This window comes from Cuculus canorus, chromosome 11, assembly GCF_017976375.1.
Source record: "Cuculus canorus isolate bCucCan1 chromosome 11, bCucCan1.pri, whole genome shotgun sequence".
Classification (NCBI taxonomy): Eukaryota; Metazoa; Chordata; class Aves; order Cuculiformes; family Cuculidae; genus Cuculus; species Cuculus canorus.
This window is the reverse complement of record NC_071411.1, coordinates 15,989,620-16,010,523: the sequence shown is the minus strand read 5'-3', so window position 1 is coordinate 16,010,523 and position 20,904 is coordinate 15,989,620. Positions and strand designations below refer to the sequence as shown.

The following is a 20,904-nucleotide window of genomic DNA, read 5'->3' as shown; positions in this document are numbered from 1 at the left end:
TTTAGGCAAAATACTAACTCTGAAAAAGCTTAAAATAAACTTGAAGTTGTGAATCCGACAAACCTCAACACAACAACTGTGCAAGTCTGGCTGGCATAAAGATTAACCTATTAGGTTCATTCCAGAGAGCCATCCCGTACAGAGATGGTACCTGATAGCCTCGTATTAAACTATCTAGTTGAAAACAAACACTGTGATCACTCCTCAGCTCCTGGCCCATACTAGAAGCAATGGGCACATAGATGCAGCTACAAAAACTGCTTTGACATCAGTTTTTTTCTAACTCCACAGAAGCAGAGCTGGGACCAGCAGCTCCACTGCCAGGAACAAACAGAGCTTTATATCATAAAAACCCCTCCCTGGAGAGACCTTCCTTGGATCTTTCCAGTTTAAGATGGCAGAACTGACTCCGACAAACTAAGAGCAACTTTTCCCAGAACAAATGTCCTTTCTTTGACATGTGAGCTCTCAAGCAATGTAGCCCGAACACAAATGAAGCCCGAAGCATACAAATATCACTGTCCTTGCCCTACACCCCTCAGAGCAGCCTCCAAAACAAACCAAACCAGAAAAACACATCCAAGTTTCCTTATGGGATAAGGATTAAGAAAGAAGCATGTGATAACATTTACTTTAGCTAAAGGTACTCAAAGCCGCTTGAAGTATCGCTGTAAAACCTCTCCAGAAATGGAAAACTTTGTTACAGCGTTAAGTGCTTTTGCCTCAAACTCTTCAAGGCCCGCTGTTATCTAAAATGTTAGATAATGCCTCAGTGCATTGCTAAGTTAAAACCCCTAGTTCAAGGCTGAAAAGCTCTTGAATACACAAGCAAGATCAAAGCAGGTAAGCTCAATAAACTCTGTAGTCACTGTTCAGGGGCTTGAGGAACATCACCTCTGCAGCATGTTGGAAGTAATTTTCTCTAGTGACATGCTATGTTTTGTCTTACTGAACGTTTAAGCTCTAGATTTGGACAGCACACATTTGGCACAGGCACATTTCTTCAGGGAACACCAGAGTGGTTACTTCAAGTGACAGTTTTCTAATTATTCTGTCAAGCATCAATCTGTGAAGTTCCCAGTTCCTCAGCACTCTGACTGACAGGGCAATCAGTGCTTTACTTAAAGTCTCTAGAGCTGTTCTGTCCCAAGAAATGCTTTTAAAGAAAACCCATCCAATCCCTCCTCCTCAGTATTCAAAGGGAGAGGAATATTCGACTTCCAAAACAACTCCCCACTTTTCTGCAAATACATTTCCCCAAAGCAACAAAAAACCTGTGTTAGTACACATAATGCAGCTGGGGAAAGAAGAACAGACCAAATCAGTATTTTCTTCTATATTACAGTAATTCATTTCAGGCTTTTTATTTTGGAGCAAATCTGCTGATAGAAGTACATCAAAACCGGAGAAGGAACTGAGATAATGCAATCAATTTCCACTAAGAAGCTTTCCTTCTCTTTTCTTGAGAGGGAAAAAAAAATCTCACCTTCACAGTACTCATAGCTCGATTCCAAGCTCCCCTTATTTCTGATGAGTATCATCTTGCTCTGTTGAGAGTGGTACTGTGAGTTCTCTTGAGGTCTTACAGCACCACTGACTGTAAGAAGTGGGAAAATGAGGGACTTTGTGAGTGATAAACAATTAGCTCTGTACCAAGTTCAGGGAATAACACAAGCTATTTAGTAGTCATGACCACGATTTCCTAAATAACATGAAAGTACTTCATGCTTTTTATCTACTGTGTAATTAAATTCAACACCGAGGCTAAGATTTTGACCAATAAGTTGGCACTACAATTAGACAAGGTTTGATTTACATGCCAAGCTGCTGCACTTGAGAATTCAATAGTGGAGTTGTTATTCTTGGCTTGCTGGGACAATCTCATATTATTCAACTTCATACAAAGATAAGACTTCTCACCACACAGAACAGCAGCACTAATACCAGCATGCCACTAATACGAGTTTCTATTGTGATCAACTTTGTGTCCAAGCTGCTCTTTTGGTTTTAGAATGTAAACTATGAATAATGCAGGTTTGGTGACTGGCTCTTGATCAAGAGCACTACTGAGTGTCTACGGCAAAACACGCTGACTGAGCTCAGCAAGACTAACAAATGAAATATCAAGTCAGGTGTTAACAAAGGGTGGAAGAGTACAGCACATTTGATCACTAATCAAAGAGAACGGCAGAAAATCTCTCTCTAGATTTAATGCTTAATTCTATTTTTTGAGGATATAAAATATGTAAATATATGCACACACACAAAACCCATTTTTTTCTTGGATCCAAGTCAAAACTCCTGGTACACAGACTACCTGTGATTTCTGAAATAAAGCAAGCAAGCCTGTTCTAATCAGAGCTCAAATCTCGTCATAGGCCAGCAACGGCCGCATTTTTCTTGCTGGGCAGCTTAACACTAGATGATTCTATGATAAATAAATCATCGCCTCCATCAACATCATCAATGATTAGTTTTCCTTAATAGACAAGATTCCTTTTGGAGAAGATTATGCCAAACAACACATGACCAGAAAGCAGTTTCACTGAACTCAATAGGAGCACTGGAAGATGGAAGCATTGCACAGTGCAAGGAAGAGCACCAAGAGTCTGGTGTGAACAAGGGACCAACAGCAGGTACGAAGGCCTGAAGCTTATCTCTTATCTTAGCTCTTAGCCCTTCCCTGTTTCTACAGGTTTAGCCTTCTGCCAATGTCGCTCATTCAGTTTTTTCACTGTGGTGTCTAAGAGCGAAGATGCAAATGAAGAGAAGGAGGGTGCGGTCATGCAGCACTATCTCTGATTTACCGAACTGACACAGACCTGACCCCCTGACAGAAGGGAATGACAGAGCTGACCACTGATAGTACAAGTAGAGGAAGGAAGTTCATCGATAAAAGGCCTAAAGCTGCAGTGGTCAGTAAGGGGAAACCTGTTCCACCAGCAGGGGGGAAAGCTGAACTCATCTGCTTTTTTACTAAAGTTCAACAGACTTTTAACATTATTAAGGGAGTTAAAGCAAATGTTGCTGAAATGTAGGCATCGCCTTTGCCTAAGTTGCTTTTAATTTATCTTTTCAGTTCAATTACTTCCATGGTTTGTATGACTAAGTGGAAATAAAAATGTATTTGAGATGCTAAGTAATACCCACAACAAACCCAAACCAACTGCATAGGGCCCCGTGGAAGTTTTGCAAATCCTTCACAACTCAGAGAGCACATAGTCAATGGTTGAAGAGGAAAACCTCCAGGGAGCAGCAGGAACTAAACAATTCTGGTAAGGTTTCTGTGACTTTCCAGCAAATAGCAATTTGTTCTTTTATATTTCTTCAATGAGAAGTCAAGCATTGCACTCCCAAGCCTTTAAATCAAATGATTTGCTGTGCATCAGGCATTTAACTTTCACCACCTACTATAAAATATTGACTCTGCACATTCATTCATTTCTACCCAATAATTGATTCTTCTTTTTTCACCAGTTACATGCCTATAATGGTATTTTGGGAGGTTGACTTAATCAAGATTTAGTTAAAAAAAAAAGACATCCTCAGCATTTTCAAGTTTTAATCTTATCTACACCAAATGAACACGTATGTAATCTATTTTCTTAATGAGATGCTTTTACTCTTTTCCCCTATTATCCCTATTAATTCCAAATTTGCCATAAACAAGAGTCATCCATACTTTACATGAAGGCTTCTGCTTTAATCACGAAGTTGGCATTGCTCTATCAAAAGACAGAGCTTTATGTTAACTTTTGCTTAACAACCTTCTCAGCCGGAACCTGTCTGTAAATACAGCTCAATCTGGTGACGTTGGCACAACAGAGATTTCGCTCCATTTTCTAGTAAAGTGAATACCTGCTTAAATGGACAGATGAAATGGTACCACGCTGGAATGCAATTTCATGGCAGTGGTGGCAGGATCGCTGTGTCGCTTACACTGAGGCACTTCAGAGGTTCTTGGTCGCAGGAAGACAGTGCTGCTCACCATAAAGGCAGCCGCAGCTCCTCTGCACAGAGCTGCCGGTGAGCAGCAAGAGCACTCCTTTTCCCCCTCGCACTTGTGGGGAATGCACATCTGGTGCTTTGCAGCTCTTCTGGTTGCTTAGGCTTACTTCAAATAATTAGAATTGAGTTCTAAAGTTCAGCAACACTCAACACTGCATACAATGAAAGGTTGTGCAAACGTGCACACAAATGGCATAAGAGCAGCAACTACATACACATATGTGGATACAGACGCTGCCATTTATGCTTCACTGTAGCAAAACAAGGTATAAAAATACAGAAAAAAACATCTAGCTTGCCTTTCTCCCTACTCAATTGATGATTAAAATGCATATATAAGTGAAAAAGAATAGAAAAATATACTTTTAAGCCACAGCAGAACACTCAAGATGAAAATGGTGTCTTATGAGCATTATTGTCCCCATTCAGAATACCTGAAATAGTACAGTGCCTGCTCCACTCTGCCAACCATAACAAATCATATAACTATTTGTTACAAGTAAGGCTACCTTATTCTTGATCAACTCTTCTAACAGCTTGAAAAAAATTCTAAAATTTTTTTGTGTTTCTTCTGCTAAAATCCTCTGAATAATTTTTGGAAGTTCAGTAAAATCTACTTGGTCAGGGTTTATCCACCTGTCTTTCTACACACAGGCACTTCTTTTCTTTGATCTGGAATTTTCAAAGTCTTTTAGCTCAAAATGTTTGATCATTTTTACATTAAAAAAAGAATTGATTAAAACCTAAGTTTTCAGGTTTTTTTATTAAGTCCATTCTGTTCCATGTAAGAAATATGTGGTCTTCCACCAACAAAATGATAGATCAGTTTCCATTTAAAAGAATCTCAGATTTTCAATTAAAATCCTTCAGTTAAAGTGAAGGTTTCTGTTACCATTCAGGTACTACTACTGTAAAAAAAAAAAAAGCAAACAAAAAACCATATGATTTCTATTCTGCTTTATAGTAGTGACATGGGAAAATGCTTGGAAATTGAGACCCGCTTTTGTCTTAACAAGCAGAGCTATACAGGATCCAAGATTTGCAACCTATGCCAAAAGACAGCGGTTGTCCACCTTGTGGCTCCCACGGCTCTTTGCTGCCTCCACCCGTATGCAACCCCTTCTCGGGGCATTCGGCACCAGACATAACTCCTCTATAATTCCATGAGATGTACTGGCACCACCATGGGATACATAACCTTTCCCACTGAGTTTGTAAGTACACTTTACCCAATTAAAAAAAGAATGTCTTATTTTGCTTATGGATTTGTAGGAATTAATCTTTGATGGTAGAAGGTTGAATTATTCATTACGGTTTTCATTACACTTTCTGTCCACATTTTAGAAAGGAATCCATACTGTCATTTTAATAATGGAGTGAGGAATGCATTTCTTAAATACAGGTATTTAAGATTACCCTCCTGTCCAGTGGTTTAGAAGGTACCCACGTAGCTAATGAAGACTGGATTCTGCTGAATAAAGAGGAGAGAGAAGTAACATCCTCAGAGTTGGTACAAAAGGAGGGGAAAAACAGGGGAGTGAAAATTTCCTGCTTTCCATTCACCAGAGTTAGACAGAATCTACTGTGGGGTTTGGGAGTGCAAACCAAATGTGGATTTTATAGGATGGAGAGAAAAGTTTAGGAAACAAAGCAACAAAGAGATCCACATGAAAACTACTTCCTTCCCCCCAAAGGTATTAGCTAGAAACCCAAGGAAAATTCAAAAAGTTAACAAAGCTCAGGGCTACACATCAAGCCAAAGTCACTGAAAAATCAGGTGAACAAGATGTGTTCGCAGATATAAAAACCACACACTAATGTGTATTTTCTTAGGGATAGTTAGAATCATAGAATCACAGAACATCTCAGGTTGGAAGGGAACATCAAGTCCATGAAGACATCCACAAATTCCAACATATTTGCAGAGAGTTCCCAAGATTTGCTCAGCTTTCGACTGATGTAGTTACTTCTGTGGATTGCACCCTTCACACCAGTCCTAAATTACCACTGTTCCCACTCACAGTTGGTAACATGAATATTGGAGCCATCAGAATCGGTTGAACTTCTATGCAACTGAAGCGACCATGGTTGATGCCCACAGAGCCTGTTTGGAATTTCCCTCCTACTCTTCCACCCCCTCCAGGTGACACACACAAAAGCACTGGGCTAAGAGATGGAACAACTTACCTTTCCTGCAGATTGCTATCAAAAGTATGAGAACTAGAAGAGATAAGGTCTCCAGCTTTTGCACTACTCTTAAAGAAAATACCTGATTTTAAAGACAGGAACATTGAAGGTTACAACATAGACAATGTAATTTGAGAAATAGGACCAATTCTCAACTCCCTATAAGAGGACAGATTTTCTATTAGGCGATGAAACTAAACCTCTAGCAACAAGAGTAAGAACTACTCATTTGTGGTAGATGTGGACTTGATTTACCAAGTACTTAAGCACACGACAAGCTTTAAAAGTGAATAGACTCATTTATTTCAGCTTTACCCATCCACTCAGAATAATAGATAATAAAATATTAAACTTGAAACAGGTTTGAATATCTTGTTGAATTGGAGCATGAATAATGAAGTTGTGAAATAATTCAGTCCTACCTGAAACAAAACAGACATTCAAGGGAAAGAAATAGCTATTCCCTTTTTCCTTAAGCCATATTTCAAATAGTTTTTATCTCTTCCAAAGCTTTTTCATCAGTCTGTGGTCCGCTATGTAAATTAATGGATGAACCCAGGGCACGGAATATTTTCTTATTCAAATATAAATTAAATACATCCTTCTGACTTGGAAGACAGAGTGTATCCTGCTCCAAAATCAAAGTTTACGTACTACAGAAAAATACGTTTCCCACGTCAACACTAAACAATGAAGGGGGGGAAGGCATATACAGTGGAATACAGAAAATATCACAAGGCACACTGTACCTCAAAATCCTATTTTCATATAGAAAGGCTGATCTTCTAACACATCTTTTTCTTAAAACGATGCCAAGGAATTTAAAAGCTGCATATTTCCCAGATCTGCTCATTATTCTTGATTGTATCACTGTGCCAGTCATTTTAAATGGCACATGGGATTAATAATAATAGGTTAAAACAAGATCACCTATCATGATTTATTTCCTATATTAGGATGTAAATCAGTGTTGCAGCAGAGATGTGTGCAACATCTGTATTTATTCACGCAGCGCTCCCCCTCTCTCCAGTGACCACATCACTGAACCTGACACTGCAGCATTAGGTCGCTTTTCCAGCTTAGAGACAAAAAGCTCATTTAAAAAAAAATGCTTCACATCCTTCATGCCCCTTTTTTAAACAAACAAAAAAAACCCTAGAGACATCTCTTTAAACTAAAAATCTTAGCAAGATCAGGTTCTTTAGTCTTCTGTCTTTAAAAAATAATTTTATGATGGGAAAATGCTCATTAATTTTGTCCCGTTTCATGAAGTTTTTTTCCCAAATGGAGTCTTGTTCTTTAACTAATTTATGCTCTATCTACCTGTGCTCAAGAAGCATCAAGCGTGCTTCTGAAATTATCAGTAAAACCAGTTGATATTCATTTCACTGTCAGAGGAAGAGCGTGTCTCACCCAGTACAAATGGCTAAAAACATCTACTTTAAGTATACAGTTCATCATCTAGGCCTGTTTCTATCAGGAACAGATGGGAGGTAAGGTGATTAAATTTCTTCATTTTGATGGAAAGAACAAACACTTTCCTAGACAGCCAAAACACCTCAAACCACTTAAAAATAATGAGTATTAAAATGTGATTTTCTCTACTGAAGAGTTTAAGTAAGGACACCTACAACTTTTTCTTTTTTAATATACTATTTCCTACTGATATCATCAAATGATTTTTCTTTCATTTTCCTATAAGTATGCTAGATAGATATCTATAAATAGATTCATAATAAATTAGTCATCTCACCAAGATGAATTACCAAATTGAGATTCCTAAAATATCTTCCCTTTTCATCCTCACTAATTGTGGAATGAGTCATATAAATTCTAAAATTTTCATCAATTTGTAAAGCACAGGAAAGGATTAAGCACTTCTCTGATGCATTGTGCACAGCGTTTTCTTTCACCAGGCAATACTACACACACAGACACAACTGCACATTGTATTGCACACACTGGATAGGATGTGGGGCATTTGGCTGTTAGAGGTAATGCTGGAAACAGTCTTAAGACAGAGATTTACTGCCTGTTGTCCTTCACTTCAGGCCCTGGGTTGGAGTGAGATGGGTAATACTACAGGATGGTATTATAGACACGTGTACGATCCCGTAACCATCACCGTGTACTTATCTGAAACACTTCCCGCCACAGCCTCAGCCACACTAGCTTATCAGTGGATACCTTAGAGTCTAAATTTTCTAGTCCCAAGCACTTAGAACAAAGAACCCAATAAAAAGTCCTTTATCCCTCCGATCTACAGTCAAATGTAACCTCCAACCAAGTGGGAAAACACAACAAGCCTTGACCGTGCAGCAGCTATCGTAGAATGGTGAGGTAGATCACCTCTGAGAAGAGGGAAGGGCTGCTCCTCTGTCCGTAGTTTACAAAGGACACTCTTACAGAGAAAGTAACTGCCACAAAAAATTCCACATACCATCCAAACCTAGCAGCTCAATTTGTCTTGTGGTTCTTCTATAATTTTTTTCAACACTTAACTTCTATGGAAACATTTGTGATTTTTCCTTATTCTGCCACAAAGGAGGCGATTAGAAAATCTCTACAAGTTTTCCTTTTGCTTAGTAAGTTTATTTTCATATCCAGTTTTTAAGATTCGATATAGCCGACTTTAAAATGCCAAAAGGCATTCAACTTGTCAGTGCCTATAAATAACAGCAGATTCATGTTAAAGTATATTTACATATCAATTACTTAGGACTCAATACTACACATGCTCTTGAAAAATACATTACTCTTGATTATAAATCAAGACAATTCAATTATGCATTTTAAATGCATAATTGTCCTCACATTTTCATAAATATTGGCAATATGCTATCAATCTCTAAAAATGCTTCAGTGAAATGAAAGAATGCCTTTTCAATACTTTAAGTGCTCTGAAAGATGACTAGCCATTTCACATTAATTCCTGCAAAACTACAAAGACACTTTAGAAGAAACCCTTGTTAAAGCTTTATTAGTCTGTATTTTCTCACCAATGCAGCGCTAATAAAAAACGAGGGGAAACTCTTAAACTACTCCTATAAACTCAAGTCCTACAGTATCTATAGAGGAGCTACAAGCTGCTCTAATACTCTTGGTTAAAGGCGAAGTATTTGTACAGATTTCTGAGGCTGAAAATACACAGTCTTTGTCAACTTTTCCCGGCTTTACAAGATGTTTATATGCTCTAACAGGTCTTTTTACCTCTACAAACTGTCAGCCTATGATAGTAATTAAACTTCAACCAGTTTTAGAGGCCAAGGCATTGTTGCATCTAAAACTACTGATTACAGCTTTAAGTTTAGGGCTGTTCTCTGAAAAAGGAAAACTCCAGTCCACTCATTAGCCACAAAGCAGGATCAACTCTTCCTGAAACACTCCGGATAATTTTTTTTTTTTACTTGGTTCTTAAAAACTTGGGGTGCTGGGTAGGCTAGAAGTTCCTAAAATGAACAGCTGCAAGATTCAAGTACCTTTTCTGCTGGACAATTTTCACACCACTTAATCTAAATTTATTTGCTGCATTTAAACGTTACTTCTTGCCTTACCAAGGCAAACGCCAACTCTGCAGCCCTATGCAGATTACGTGGATTAACTGCAGGTTTCCTTCACCTTTTTGTGTCTGGTTCCTTTTGCAATTTGAGTCCTTTGTGTATTTTAAGTAAGAGAAAAGGATGGCCTTTCCATAAATATTTAGGTACCTGGAAGGCAAAAGGGGCTCTCTACAGACCAGTAGGAGAAAACATTATGAAGACACAGCGAGATCCAGCTTCCAAAAACTATGTGGTATACTTCAATGATTGATTCAACATCATCTTACATAAATTCCAAAACTGCAAGAGAAAACCAACAGGCTTATTATTACTTCCTTTTTTAAAAATTTAATATTTTACCTCTACAAAAACAATACTGAGTACAAAACTGCCATTAGGATAGGGCTGTGGAATAAGCAGTAAAGGAAAAGTGGCAACTATTAGCACTTCCACAGCACCTAATTTCATTAACAGACTATCTACTTTTGATCAGTGTTGAGAGCAGCCATCTATGGTAGATGAGTATTATAAACCTCAGTTCACACAGAGGGGGAAAAACTCAGAGCAGTCAAAGCCTGAACTTTCAAAGGCATCCACTAAATTCAAGTGTGACCATTTGCAGCCCCCCCAGCTGGAGCCATGCAGAGGTGTGAACACTGACCTCGTAGTTAGCACTCGTGGAACAGTATTCTATAACACACATACTTTTTCACTACAATAACTCTTCAGCTACAGCTTTTAGAGTACTCAAAACAGAATATGCCGCTTCACCCTCTTGTGTGAGCCAGAGAAACACAAAAAGCGTGAAGACTTTTCATGCTGTATAAAGAAGAGATGGGTAATGGAGTGTGTAAAGGGTGCATGATATTTGAACGAGAAAGCAAAGAGATTTCTAATGACTATATAAGAACAGAGTTCCTCTGCATTATCTGAAATGACATGCAATCTGACAATTCAAACAAATCCAGTGTGAACACTCTATTATGCATCCATAGCTGCACGCCTTTTACACTTCATTTTTTACTTCAGTGCCATACACACAGTGACATAGTCTGCACGTGTGATAGAGAAGGTTATCGTAACCTGCTGATTTATGGTTTTGCCTTATTTGTAACACTGAGAAAACCCCAACTGACAATTAATAAGGTAAATGCAGAAAATGGATGACAAATTATTCACAATCAGCCTGTGCTCTAACTAGGATAAGGCTCGCTATCATAGCAAGTGTGGCTGATCTAATTTTTATATTCTAAAAACCTCTACACCTTATTTTTTACTTTTAAAGCTTTTTTACTTTTAAAGCTTAGTAGTCCCTTCCCACTCTCTAACATCCCCCCTCCCCCCCTACACAAAACTTCCAGGACTCCCAGCAATAATAACCACTCTCATCAGTGGGCAAAGGCAGCCCTAGAAGGGAATCAAAGGAGCTGGTTCTTTGTTTCCTAATGTCGCTTTTGATGTTCAAGCTGCAACTCTTCCTCTTAGTCAAGACAGAGTTGATAGCCTTGACTGACTGGCATGACTGATAGCGCAACAGGCACTCTGCAGATCGCATTAAACAGCTGCGCAAACTGCCTGCACTCACAACTTGGCTGCTGACATTATTTTTATTTGATGTGATTATAACGTCTTGGTGCTCAATCCTGGATCAGGAATGCCATGTGACAACACTCTCCTCTTCTCCCACTCTTTTCTCCCAGGCTGTTTGACACGATGCCTCAGCAGGCAGGATGCAGGGAATAATTGGTTGAGAACAGAACAGGCACCTGGCAACTGCTAAGCAGTTTCTCTGCCCAAAGCCCTTGTAACCCAACAATCAAACACCAGGCACAGAAGCATTGAATAAGAGATTTTTGCACTACTTAGGACAAACCCTCAGCTACACAGACAAGCCTAGTTAGGAACCATACTGAAAGGAGCCTTTTCCTCCTAAAACTGGGAGCAGGTGCTTGTTTAAAGTTGCAGAGTGAAAGCAAACACTCCAGTAACACACTAATACAGTTCCTATACTCCAAACTACCTGAATGTTTGCAGACTTCCTGAATTGTCTCAACTGAACGAGCTCACCCAATTCTGAATTACTTCACCTAACATAAGGACCAAAAAAATTATATGAGACAATCTTATATTTATTTCTGAAATCTCAGAAAAGAATATCCCAAATATTTCCTATTATTACTACAACGTTGCCCCTTTTGTTGCCACATAATGTTAAGAAAGCCAATACTAAAACTTCCTCAATCCAAAAGGATAAACTGGTGATAAAAATGTCTTATATAATAAGGATGGATAAATTGTACTTCCTTTCACACCAAGCACAGCTGGAAAAATTAGCGAATTGCAAAATTATGATTTAATGATACCCTCTTTCAGAATTCTGTTCACTCTCTCAGATGCCTGGAAAATAAAAGCCCCGAGACCTCTGCTTCACTTGCAATTTAATGGCAAGACACATCAATGCCATTACTGTTCCAGTCACCGAGGTGAACAGAGAGATGCATCTGACATATGCAAAGAGGCAAAGCAAAGTGACAGGAACAAGAATGCCTATTCCATATTAATGAAACAATAATTTGAATTTGGACTAAAGAATAGCTAAAGGAAAAAAAAACCAACCCAAACTACATTTTGTATGTGTTTTATATTAATTATTCCTTGGATATGAGTTAACAGATGCCAATATGCACTATTTTTTTCAGAGAGATGTTTGTCAATCTGTCAATAGTATTTTGCTTAACTGACAAGCAAACACTTGCTAACATCAATTGATTTCATAAGTCTTTAGTTGTATCACCAATGACAGGCTTCAAAAAAGCCTGTGAAAGGAGCTCTCGGGGGAAAGGGAGAACAACAAACAGTTTTGGACTTTAAATGCCTGTATTTCAGTGATACTTTCTAACAGGAGTCCACTGTTAAGTTCAGGCCTAGAGCCAGTGAACGGTAAAACAAATCTACGTACAGCTGAGTTTGTTTTACTCATACTTCTGTATTTTAGCCCCTGCTAGGGGGACAGAACCAACGAAAGGGATGATGTGTGGTCAAATGCCTGAGGAAAACTATGTAGTCCGATATCTTGGTGGCATTTCAAGTACACGTACCATTTACATCAGCATTAATAGGCAACTCTCCCATACCAGTAACCTATACAATAGTATTTTTATTCTATCAAGCCAGCATGGGAGAAAAAGGCAGAGGATGTGACTTGCTTCAGGTTGTAGGTAAGCTGCTTCTGGCCTTTGCCTAATTGTAGTCACTAAGTACATCTCACCAAGAGTCTACTCATTATGGGCTCTCATACTCACTAGGGTCTTCAAAACCACAAATCAGCCAGCCTGGCATCTGAAACTTGGTATGGAGTCTCTCTGAAATGTGCATTAAAAAAACTGAGAGAAAAACCTGCAGGGATTCAGGAATGTCATATATGCAGGATGACTCCACGCCAAAGCAGAGGGCCGAGATGGCAAAGAAGCTTCAGTTCCCTGGACAGCAGATTTATTGACAAGACTAGGTTTTTTTGAGCTTTAGCTTGTCCAAAACTTTGATGAAGCCTAGAAACAGTCATCATATGGCAAACATAACAGTCCAGGTCTTCAGCATGAATAAAAACAAGCACCTGTTGAGCTTGGTAAGGATGTGAAAGTACTCAAGGATGAGGATATCAGTGAGGTCATGAATGAAACAGCACTTCATTCATGCAGGGGAGAGCTAGGCATCACTCAGAACCTCTGAAATACAGAAAGAAAATCTCTTCTACTTGACTGTGAGACAAAGAGGAGCAACGAAGCTCTCACGGTGTCTCCCAGCAGCCTGAACATCCAGAACTGAGTCATCTTCCCTTTTTCTGTCACTACCTGAAAAGAAGGATGATGGTTTATCTTCTGTCAAAGCAGACAGACAGCACAAACTCATAAAAGCAAGACAGGCAGGAAGGAGGAAAAGAGAAAAAAACATTTGTGAATTTAGATAGTGAAAAGAAAGGAATTCAGAACCATTGGAATGACTTGTCTGACCTAGGAAGCACTGGATATTGCAGACTGCAAACAAGACCAGCCAAGTATAAAGGGGTCACCGACTCCAGAGACAGTATTTCCATCTAGGAGCCAGTGGGGAACCTTTTGCAACAAAAAACCCCTTCCTTTTTAAAAAAAAAAAAAAAAAAAAAAAAATCATAGTGACAACAGCCAAATAAAACCAGCAGCAAACCAGCTAAGATCTTCATTTTTACCAAAAACAATATCCCGAGCTTCACCAAATCAAATCATTGCACACCTAGTTTTTTTTGGTTTGGTTTTTTTTTTTTTGCTTTCATACAAAACAGACATTTCAAAGATAACTAAAGAAAGGAAAAGAGCTTTGATGTCAGGCTGATATAACCGCCAGGGCTGCTACAGCCTCCTATCATGTCCTGGGATATCATCATATCTTCCCTAATTGTAATTTAATCTCATACATATTCTTCATCAGTTACCGTTAAGAGAAGCCAACAATGCTGCCACATATGCACATGCATCCAAGTTTGCTACGGACTACATTCCCTGGAGCAGACAGCTTTCAGGAGCACCCTCCTTCCCCTGCACCAAATCAAAAACAATCTAGTGGGACTCTAAGCAGTCACACTCCTTTTTCTCCTGGAGTGCATTATAGGAAAAAAAAGAGAAATGCAGTGGAGCTGTTCTGTGATTCTTCCTGTGAATAGGGAAAAGATCAGACAAGGCATGCAAAAGGAAGAGAGGAGGCAACAAATTAATGAGGAATGATTTGTGCTGCATTTAGGCTAAAGACTTCTGCATCTTCAGCCAAAGCCAGGAATGGTACAGCCACAGCTGTGCCTAGACACAAGCAAAAGTGACTATCTCAGGTCCTTTCCGTGCCACCTTTTCCTTTGTCCCACTGTCTCAATTTGCATAGCTTCACTTACCCTGGTGTGAGTAGCTAGTGTTAAGCAGTAATATAAAAGCAGAATATATAACGGAAGAATACATTTACAAGTCAAATGAGCATGCAGATGCTATATAGCTGAGTAACTGAAATCCCTTTTTGTTTTAAAGTTGTTTAAACTCACTAAGTTTCATCAGCAAAATTAATACCTGCTGTTTGTGCTGTACCAGACAGAAGAACCTATTTAGCATAGTGATAATCATCAGCCAAGTTGTGTATCTAAGACTTTACTGCACCTGCTTCTCCACCACTAATACAAGCTTCAGAACTAAATTACACCTGAGCTAAACCTTGATCAGCACACTAAGCACGCGCTGCAGAACAACTCAAACATGCACAAACAAATCTTCATGTAATGTCCTGAGAATAGCTAAAACTCATACAAATGAAGACAAGCATAACAGTGTCTACTAGCATCAGACAACAAAGAAAATTCTCAGGCATGAATCTCAAGGCCCATCCTGCCTTCCTTCTGCCCCAGGCAAGATATCTTGCATCTCTACTTCTTCAGGTCTGTATTCTTTCATGCATGTTAATGCCTTGAAGTTTATGAGATCACCAGGAGACAATCTTTTCCTGTAGTCTTGAGGAGAACACCAACACAGACCTCTACAAACAAAAAGTCATCACCCCCCGGGTCTATGGTAGCACAAAAAGATCATGGAATAATGTTTCAGATACTGCAGATGACTGTGTCCAGTAGAGTTGAGCTGTCGTGGTACTACTTAGGGTACTACTACTATCCTAAGTAGTAGTACTGCCTTAAAAATATGCAAGGAGAGTTAAAACTGTAAGAGCTTACAATATGACGTTGAACTGTGCTTATTTTGTACTGTTAATCAGTCCTCCTGATTTTGCCTTTCAATTTTGCTGCAAACAATATCCTCCTTTGAAAAGTTGTAACACCTTGTCACTTAATGCTGCATAGGGTACAGATTTACAGCAATGCAATTTTCCGAGGAAAGCAGTATTTAGAGGAACTAACATCACAGAAGAAACATGAGGAAAGCGGATAGAGGCACAAAAAAAAATAAAGAGATAAAGCTGGATCAACAAAAAGAAGCAAAATGTTGAAATAGGAATTTCAGCAGAGATGCTTAAGTGTAGGAGATAGAAAAAAGCATCAAAGCTCTTTGACAGACTTTCATTAGTGAAAAAAACCCCAAAAAACGAAAAATCTACAGCAACTTAAGTTTTGGCTACACACAGGTGTAATTCCATGTTGGCAGGGATGGTCAGCTGGCACCGCTCCAATGCCTATGCCTGATCAGTATTCTCTCAGTAGATATTCTGTTTCTGTGCAAAGAGGACTGATGACCTCAGCATGCTAACATGCTAGATTTCTATCTAACATGCTAATTCTAGAAATAATTTCTACTCAATACATGCAGACTAACGTCTTCTTCTGTTGTTCAAAAAGAAAAGAGCAACTGCATCTCCGTCTGCAATAGGAAGCGTTAGAACCTGGTAGGTTCTGATTCCAGCCTGTGAACACTAATTAAACACAACTATCCTGCTGAGCAAAACCAGATATTTTAGAAAACTCAATCTTAAAAGAGCACAGGTCAGCCTTTAGAATTAGCTACTTTCTGAATTCCCCTTTACCTTCTCACTCTACTGCGCGCTACACCATTAGGAATAATATTTAAAGTATCTAAGCCTCCCCACAAACTCCGCTTTAGGAGTCAGATGCTCAACCTCCAGCGCGGCAATGCTCAGCATTAACTCATCTGCATTTCTGGCTGAACTGCCTTGAGAAAGCATCCACTCAAGGATGACCAGCAAACCTGAGCGTGTCGGGAACTGAAGTCAGTCCATTGGTTCACAGTGAAACCATTTTCCTTCCAGATCACTCCCTCGGTAACTCATCCTCTGTGTTCACACCATTACCTGCATTTTTCAGCACACCGTTCATAGTCCTATAACACAGCTGTGTTGCTACACAGGGAAACTTCTGGTCCAAACCCAACCTTTTACCTTTGGATCAGCTGTTAGCAGCTTGAACGCTTGATATACTTCTGCTTCCGTCACACCTCCACCGAGATCCAGGAAGTTGGCTGGCTTTCCACCATTCAACGATATTATATCACATGTTGCCATCGCAAGTCCGGCTCCGTTGACTGTAAGTGTAATACATATATTCATAACTCATATGAAAGTATTTAAGGTTTGTGAAAAGGCTTAAAATGTATCAGTACAACCACATAAAAGGGCTCAAAATGTCACCCAAATACCTATTTCTAAATAGGTCAATAGCTATTCAAGGATATCCAGTGCAACAAATAATTCAAAATCTGATGCTAACACACCAACATTTGGGTTTCTTTACAACTGTTTCAATTTTAGGACTTAGGTGCACGCCTTCCCTTAAGCACATACGAGCACTGGAACGGTAACTGTGGAAAGGCAAAAACTTATGATCTTTTCAAAAAAAAGGCACACAAAAACTCCTGGAAATAGTGACTGCTTCAGGAGGCTTGAGGGACAAACTGACTCCTTAAGCTCCCCTCCCATCTCCTTAACTCCTCTCCTTAACTCTCCTCCCATCATTCTCAGCAGTAGATGATGCTTTGTATTTTAATAACACAGACAACTATATTTTAGGGACAAGTATCAGATGCTGCTTTTATTTTGTGTTTGCACCAGCCTAGAAGCATTCCCATGGGCACAAACATCATCTAAGCTAGGTAAAGTAGCTAAGAATTATTTATCCCCACGAAGTTATTCCTGCTGGACAAAGTAAGGCTTCTGTGTCAGCTGTAATTCAACTGCAATACCTAATACTAAAAAAAAAATCTGTAGTGTTGCCAATTATTGTTTGGGGTTTGGGCATTTTGTTTTATTTTAAATTGAAATTAAAGTCTCGCTGAAGTCACTCACTGAATCAACTGCTACACATTATCAGCATTTCCTAGATCTGTGGGTAGAGTATAAACATCTAAGCAATGTAAATGACAGACATTTTCTCAACAGGCTGAGTTAAAATACCTATTTCAATTAAATTCATAATAAAATGTACTGGCTAAAAGAATCTGTACAAAGTGAAAATTATTTAAAATGTAGCTGACTGTTGTACTTATCTCTTATAAACACAAGAGTAATTTCTGTTTCACAGAAAAACTCCAGGAAAATGGTATTCTTTTAACATGCAAGCAGCTTCTTTAGCAGCTTTCCTTAAAGAGAACTGGAGTTCAATACTTCATTGAAAGTGGGAATATCGTGTTTTTACACACATACTTTTGCAGTGTCTTTCAAGTAATACAGTCTCATTTTTGAAAGTTAGTGATAGAAATTTGATGACTTTTCTTGTTTCATTTTAATTACTGGAAAGAACAATTGCATTGGCTTCAAAATTCAGAAGGTACAAATCCCTCTGTGCCATCTCCCTGGTGCCACTCGTGCCCTCCCCACACCGCAGCCTTCAGCAGTTCCAACACAATTTTAGTTTCATTCCTGCAAGAACCTCTGGAAGGACAAACCTCAGCAAATTAGACTGAAATACTGTCCAGGGTGGATTGAATGTCAGAATGTAAACAAAGTCTATACACTGAACAAGTATGAATTTGTCTTCAAATGTCTTTTGGATTTATTTGTTCTTACCAAAGCAAGCAATATTTCCATCCAGTCCTATATATTTTAAGTCATATTTGGCAGCTTCATTCTCTATAGGCTCATTTTCAGACTTGTCATCCATGGCAAATATTTCTTTTTGCCTAAATTCTGCATTGTCATCAAAGTTTATCTTGGCATCAAAACAAACAACTAAAGGAGAAAAAAAACAGAAAACAACATGAAGACATTTAGAAACTCCAGTGAGACTCCTGAAATATTACACCAACTCCTTCAGAGGGAGCAGGAGGAATGCTGCTCAGGGACTGATGCTGCTTCCAGCATACGATCAGCTGAAGTTCTAGCACCACGTCCAGTAGAGAAGGGCACGGTTTCCTCAAAACCCATGTTGAGAAAAAGCATGGCAAGCATCTCCACACTACACAGTCACGTGCCTTTGGCAAGGGATGATCCTCTACGGTTGCTTTAAATGAAGTTTAAACTAAGTGATGGAGGCAATTTTCATGACGTGGACACATCTGCAGTCATTTCAGTGTTTTGAAAGTGTGACAGACATAACAGGCAAATAAGTCAGCACTATTTATAGGTATGCACTTATTTACAGTTAAGCAATACAAAATGTTTCCCTAGGCCGTATTTTTAACATGTTATCAGCTATACACACATCATTTCCCTAAAGATCTAAATTAAAAAAACTTTTAACGCAATCTAAGTTTAAAAATTATCAAAATATGACTTTTAAACAAAGGAAATCTAAAAAGCGAATAAAAAACTTTTCGATGTCAACATCTGCAATGGTTGTAAAAACAAATTAAAGAGCAGTTAAATCGGACTATATTAACTACTAGATACTAAGGAGTAGCTAGTAGACATAATATCCACATAAAACCAAAACAGTAATAGAAATACATGTAGAGTGAACTCATTACTTGCCTGTTTACCGACTTATTACTTCCATGGGTTTTTGCATAGGCAAACAGCTCATTAGATTAAAAAGTTCCAAGTAAATGTAAGACTATATACTTATCATTTCACTATTTAACTAATTTGATTTATACTATACCCATATTATAATTACTGACTGAATTATAATTGATTTCTCAATGCAAACCAGTCAGATTTAGGTGCCTTTAAATGCTGCATCCAGAAAAATGGAATAGTTTTTCTCTCTGCTGTGTTTTGACTCAGATCGCCACTCAAACAGATACAGGGTACATACGCACCTGCTCATGACCACTGTACACGTCTCTGCAACTACAGGTCAATAACAATTAGAAAGACAACTTTTAGCCTCTGATGGAGACAGCTGTCAATCAAAATAACTAATCACACAATGTTTTTGGTGGCTAAGTACCTCTTTTTTAATATACAATTGTTTAACTTGGGAGAAACCACCTAAATAAACAGGAAACAAAACATTCACAAAACTAAGAATCTCAACTGTATGTCTTCATGTACATTGGTTTTTCTTGGTTTAATTTGCTGATGTTATTGGGGGTGTTGCATTTTGGTTTTTTAATACATTTTGTAATCAATAACAGTTTAAATTAAAACAGGAACAGATTTAGTTTCAGCGACTGCAGTTTCAGAAAATTATTCATGAGGCTTTGTGTATAATCAATCTCTCTTAGAAGAGTCCAGATCTTACCTGGTCAACCTTCATGTAGGAATCTGCTAAAAGGAGAATGTCTGAAGTTCATAACATGCTGCTTTAGTACTGCAGCTTTAAGAGCTGCTTTAATTTTATTTAACAATGGATTAAGACTTGTGCCATTTTTCTTCAAGCTTTCAGTTCCTTAAATTGCTAAAACAACTCAAAGCTAGAGTAAAACTGCAGTTTCAGAGCTCTGTTTACCTTAAACATGAACATCCGCAATGTCACATTAATAGAATCTCATTTCTACAGAACATTCATCTTTATCAAAGGCCATGTTGTACAAAGTAGCAGGAAAAACACCTATTAATATTTATCAAACCATTTTCACCATCAAAAGCACATTGTTACATGCATGATGGATTATACAAATGAATTTTTCTTCTAAACAAATATCAAAGAAAGCTCCAACACTTATATTCACAGAGTAGTTCTGTTGGTTTTGCTAGCAGTATAGGCTTTTTGTCATCTGCCAATTCAACAGCTTACAGAGAGAGCAAACAAAACAAAAAACCCAAAGAAATTGGCAGTTACTGGCTTCTGACCCAGTAGTGTTAAAGAATTTACTACAAAATTAAACAAAAGGAAAAACATCCGACAATGTATTTTCTAATGGAATTTCACACAAGTGAAATAAATAAATCTATCTTAACCATTACTTGGACCGCAATAACGGTCTTGTTAAAAGACTTATCTTTTATCATTAGAAATAACTGCATTAAGCTGCTCAAATGTTCTTCCATTTGTTTTATCTTTATTCTTCTTTAAGACATTTCAGATGGAGGAACTGCTAGCAAAAACCATAAGCACAGGAAGACTTCTGGGTATGTCTGCTAGTAAGATGGCTCTCACAGCTTGAAATCCACTCTATTTCTGCTCCTCAGCTTCCTGGATGTGAAACACATGGGAAAAAAACCTCACAGAAAACAGTTGTTCATTATGTAAAAAAAACGAACACACACTTGATCATTATTATCACTGTCTCTGAACTATCCTCATAGACATTTC

At 38.4% G+C, this 20,904-nt stretch overlaps 1 protein-coding gene across 2 annotated transcripts in view; it reads right to left on the bottom strand.

Moving 5' to 3' along the window:
* Window positions 1-20,904, bottom strand: part of SUCLG2 (succinate-CoA ligase GDP-forming subunit beta) — a 127,886-nt gene that overhangs the window by 37,484 nt on the left and 69,498 nt on the right. For both annotated transcript variants that reach the window (XM_054076788.1, XM_054076789.1), the window contains 2 exons: window positions 18,273-18,434; window positions 16,650-16,792 (listed from right to left, as the gene is read on the bottom strand). In XM_054076788.1, the coding sequence (XP_053932763.1) occupies window positions 16,650-16,792; window positions 18,273-18,434 (305 nt within the window). The remainder of the gene's footprint in view (window positions 1-16,649; window positions 16,793-18,272; window positions 18,435-20,904) is intronic.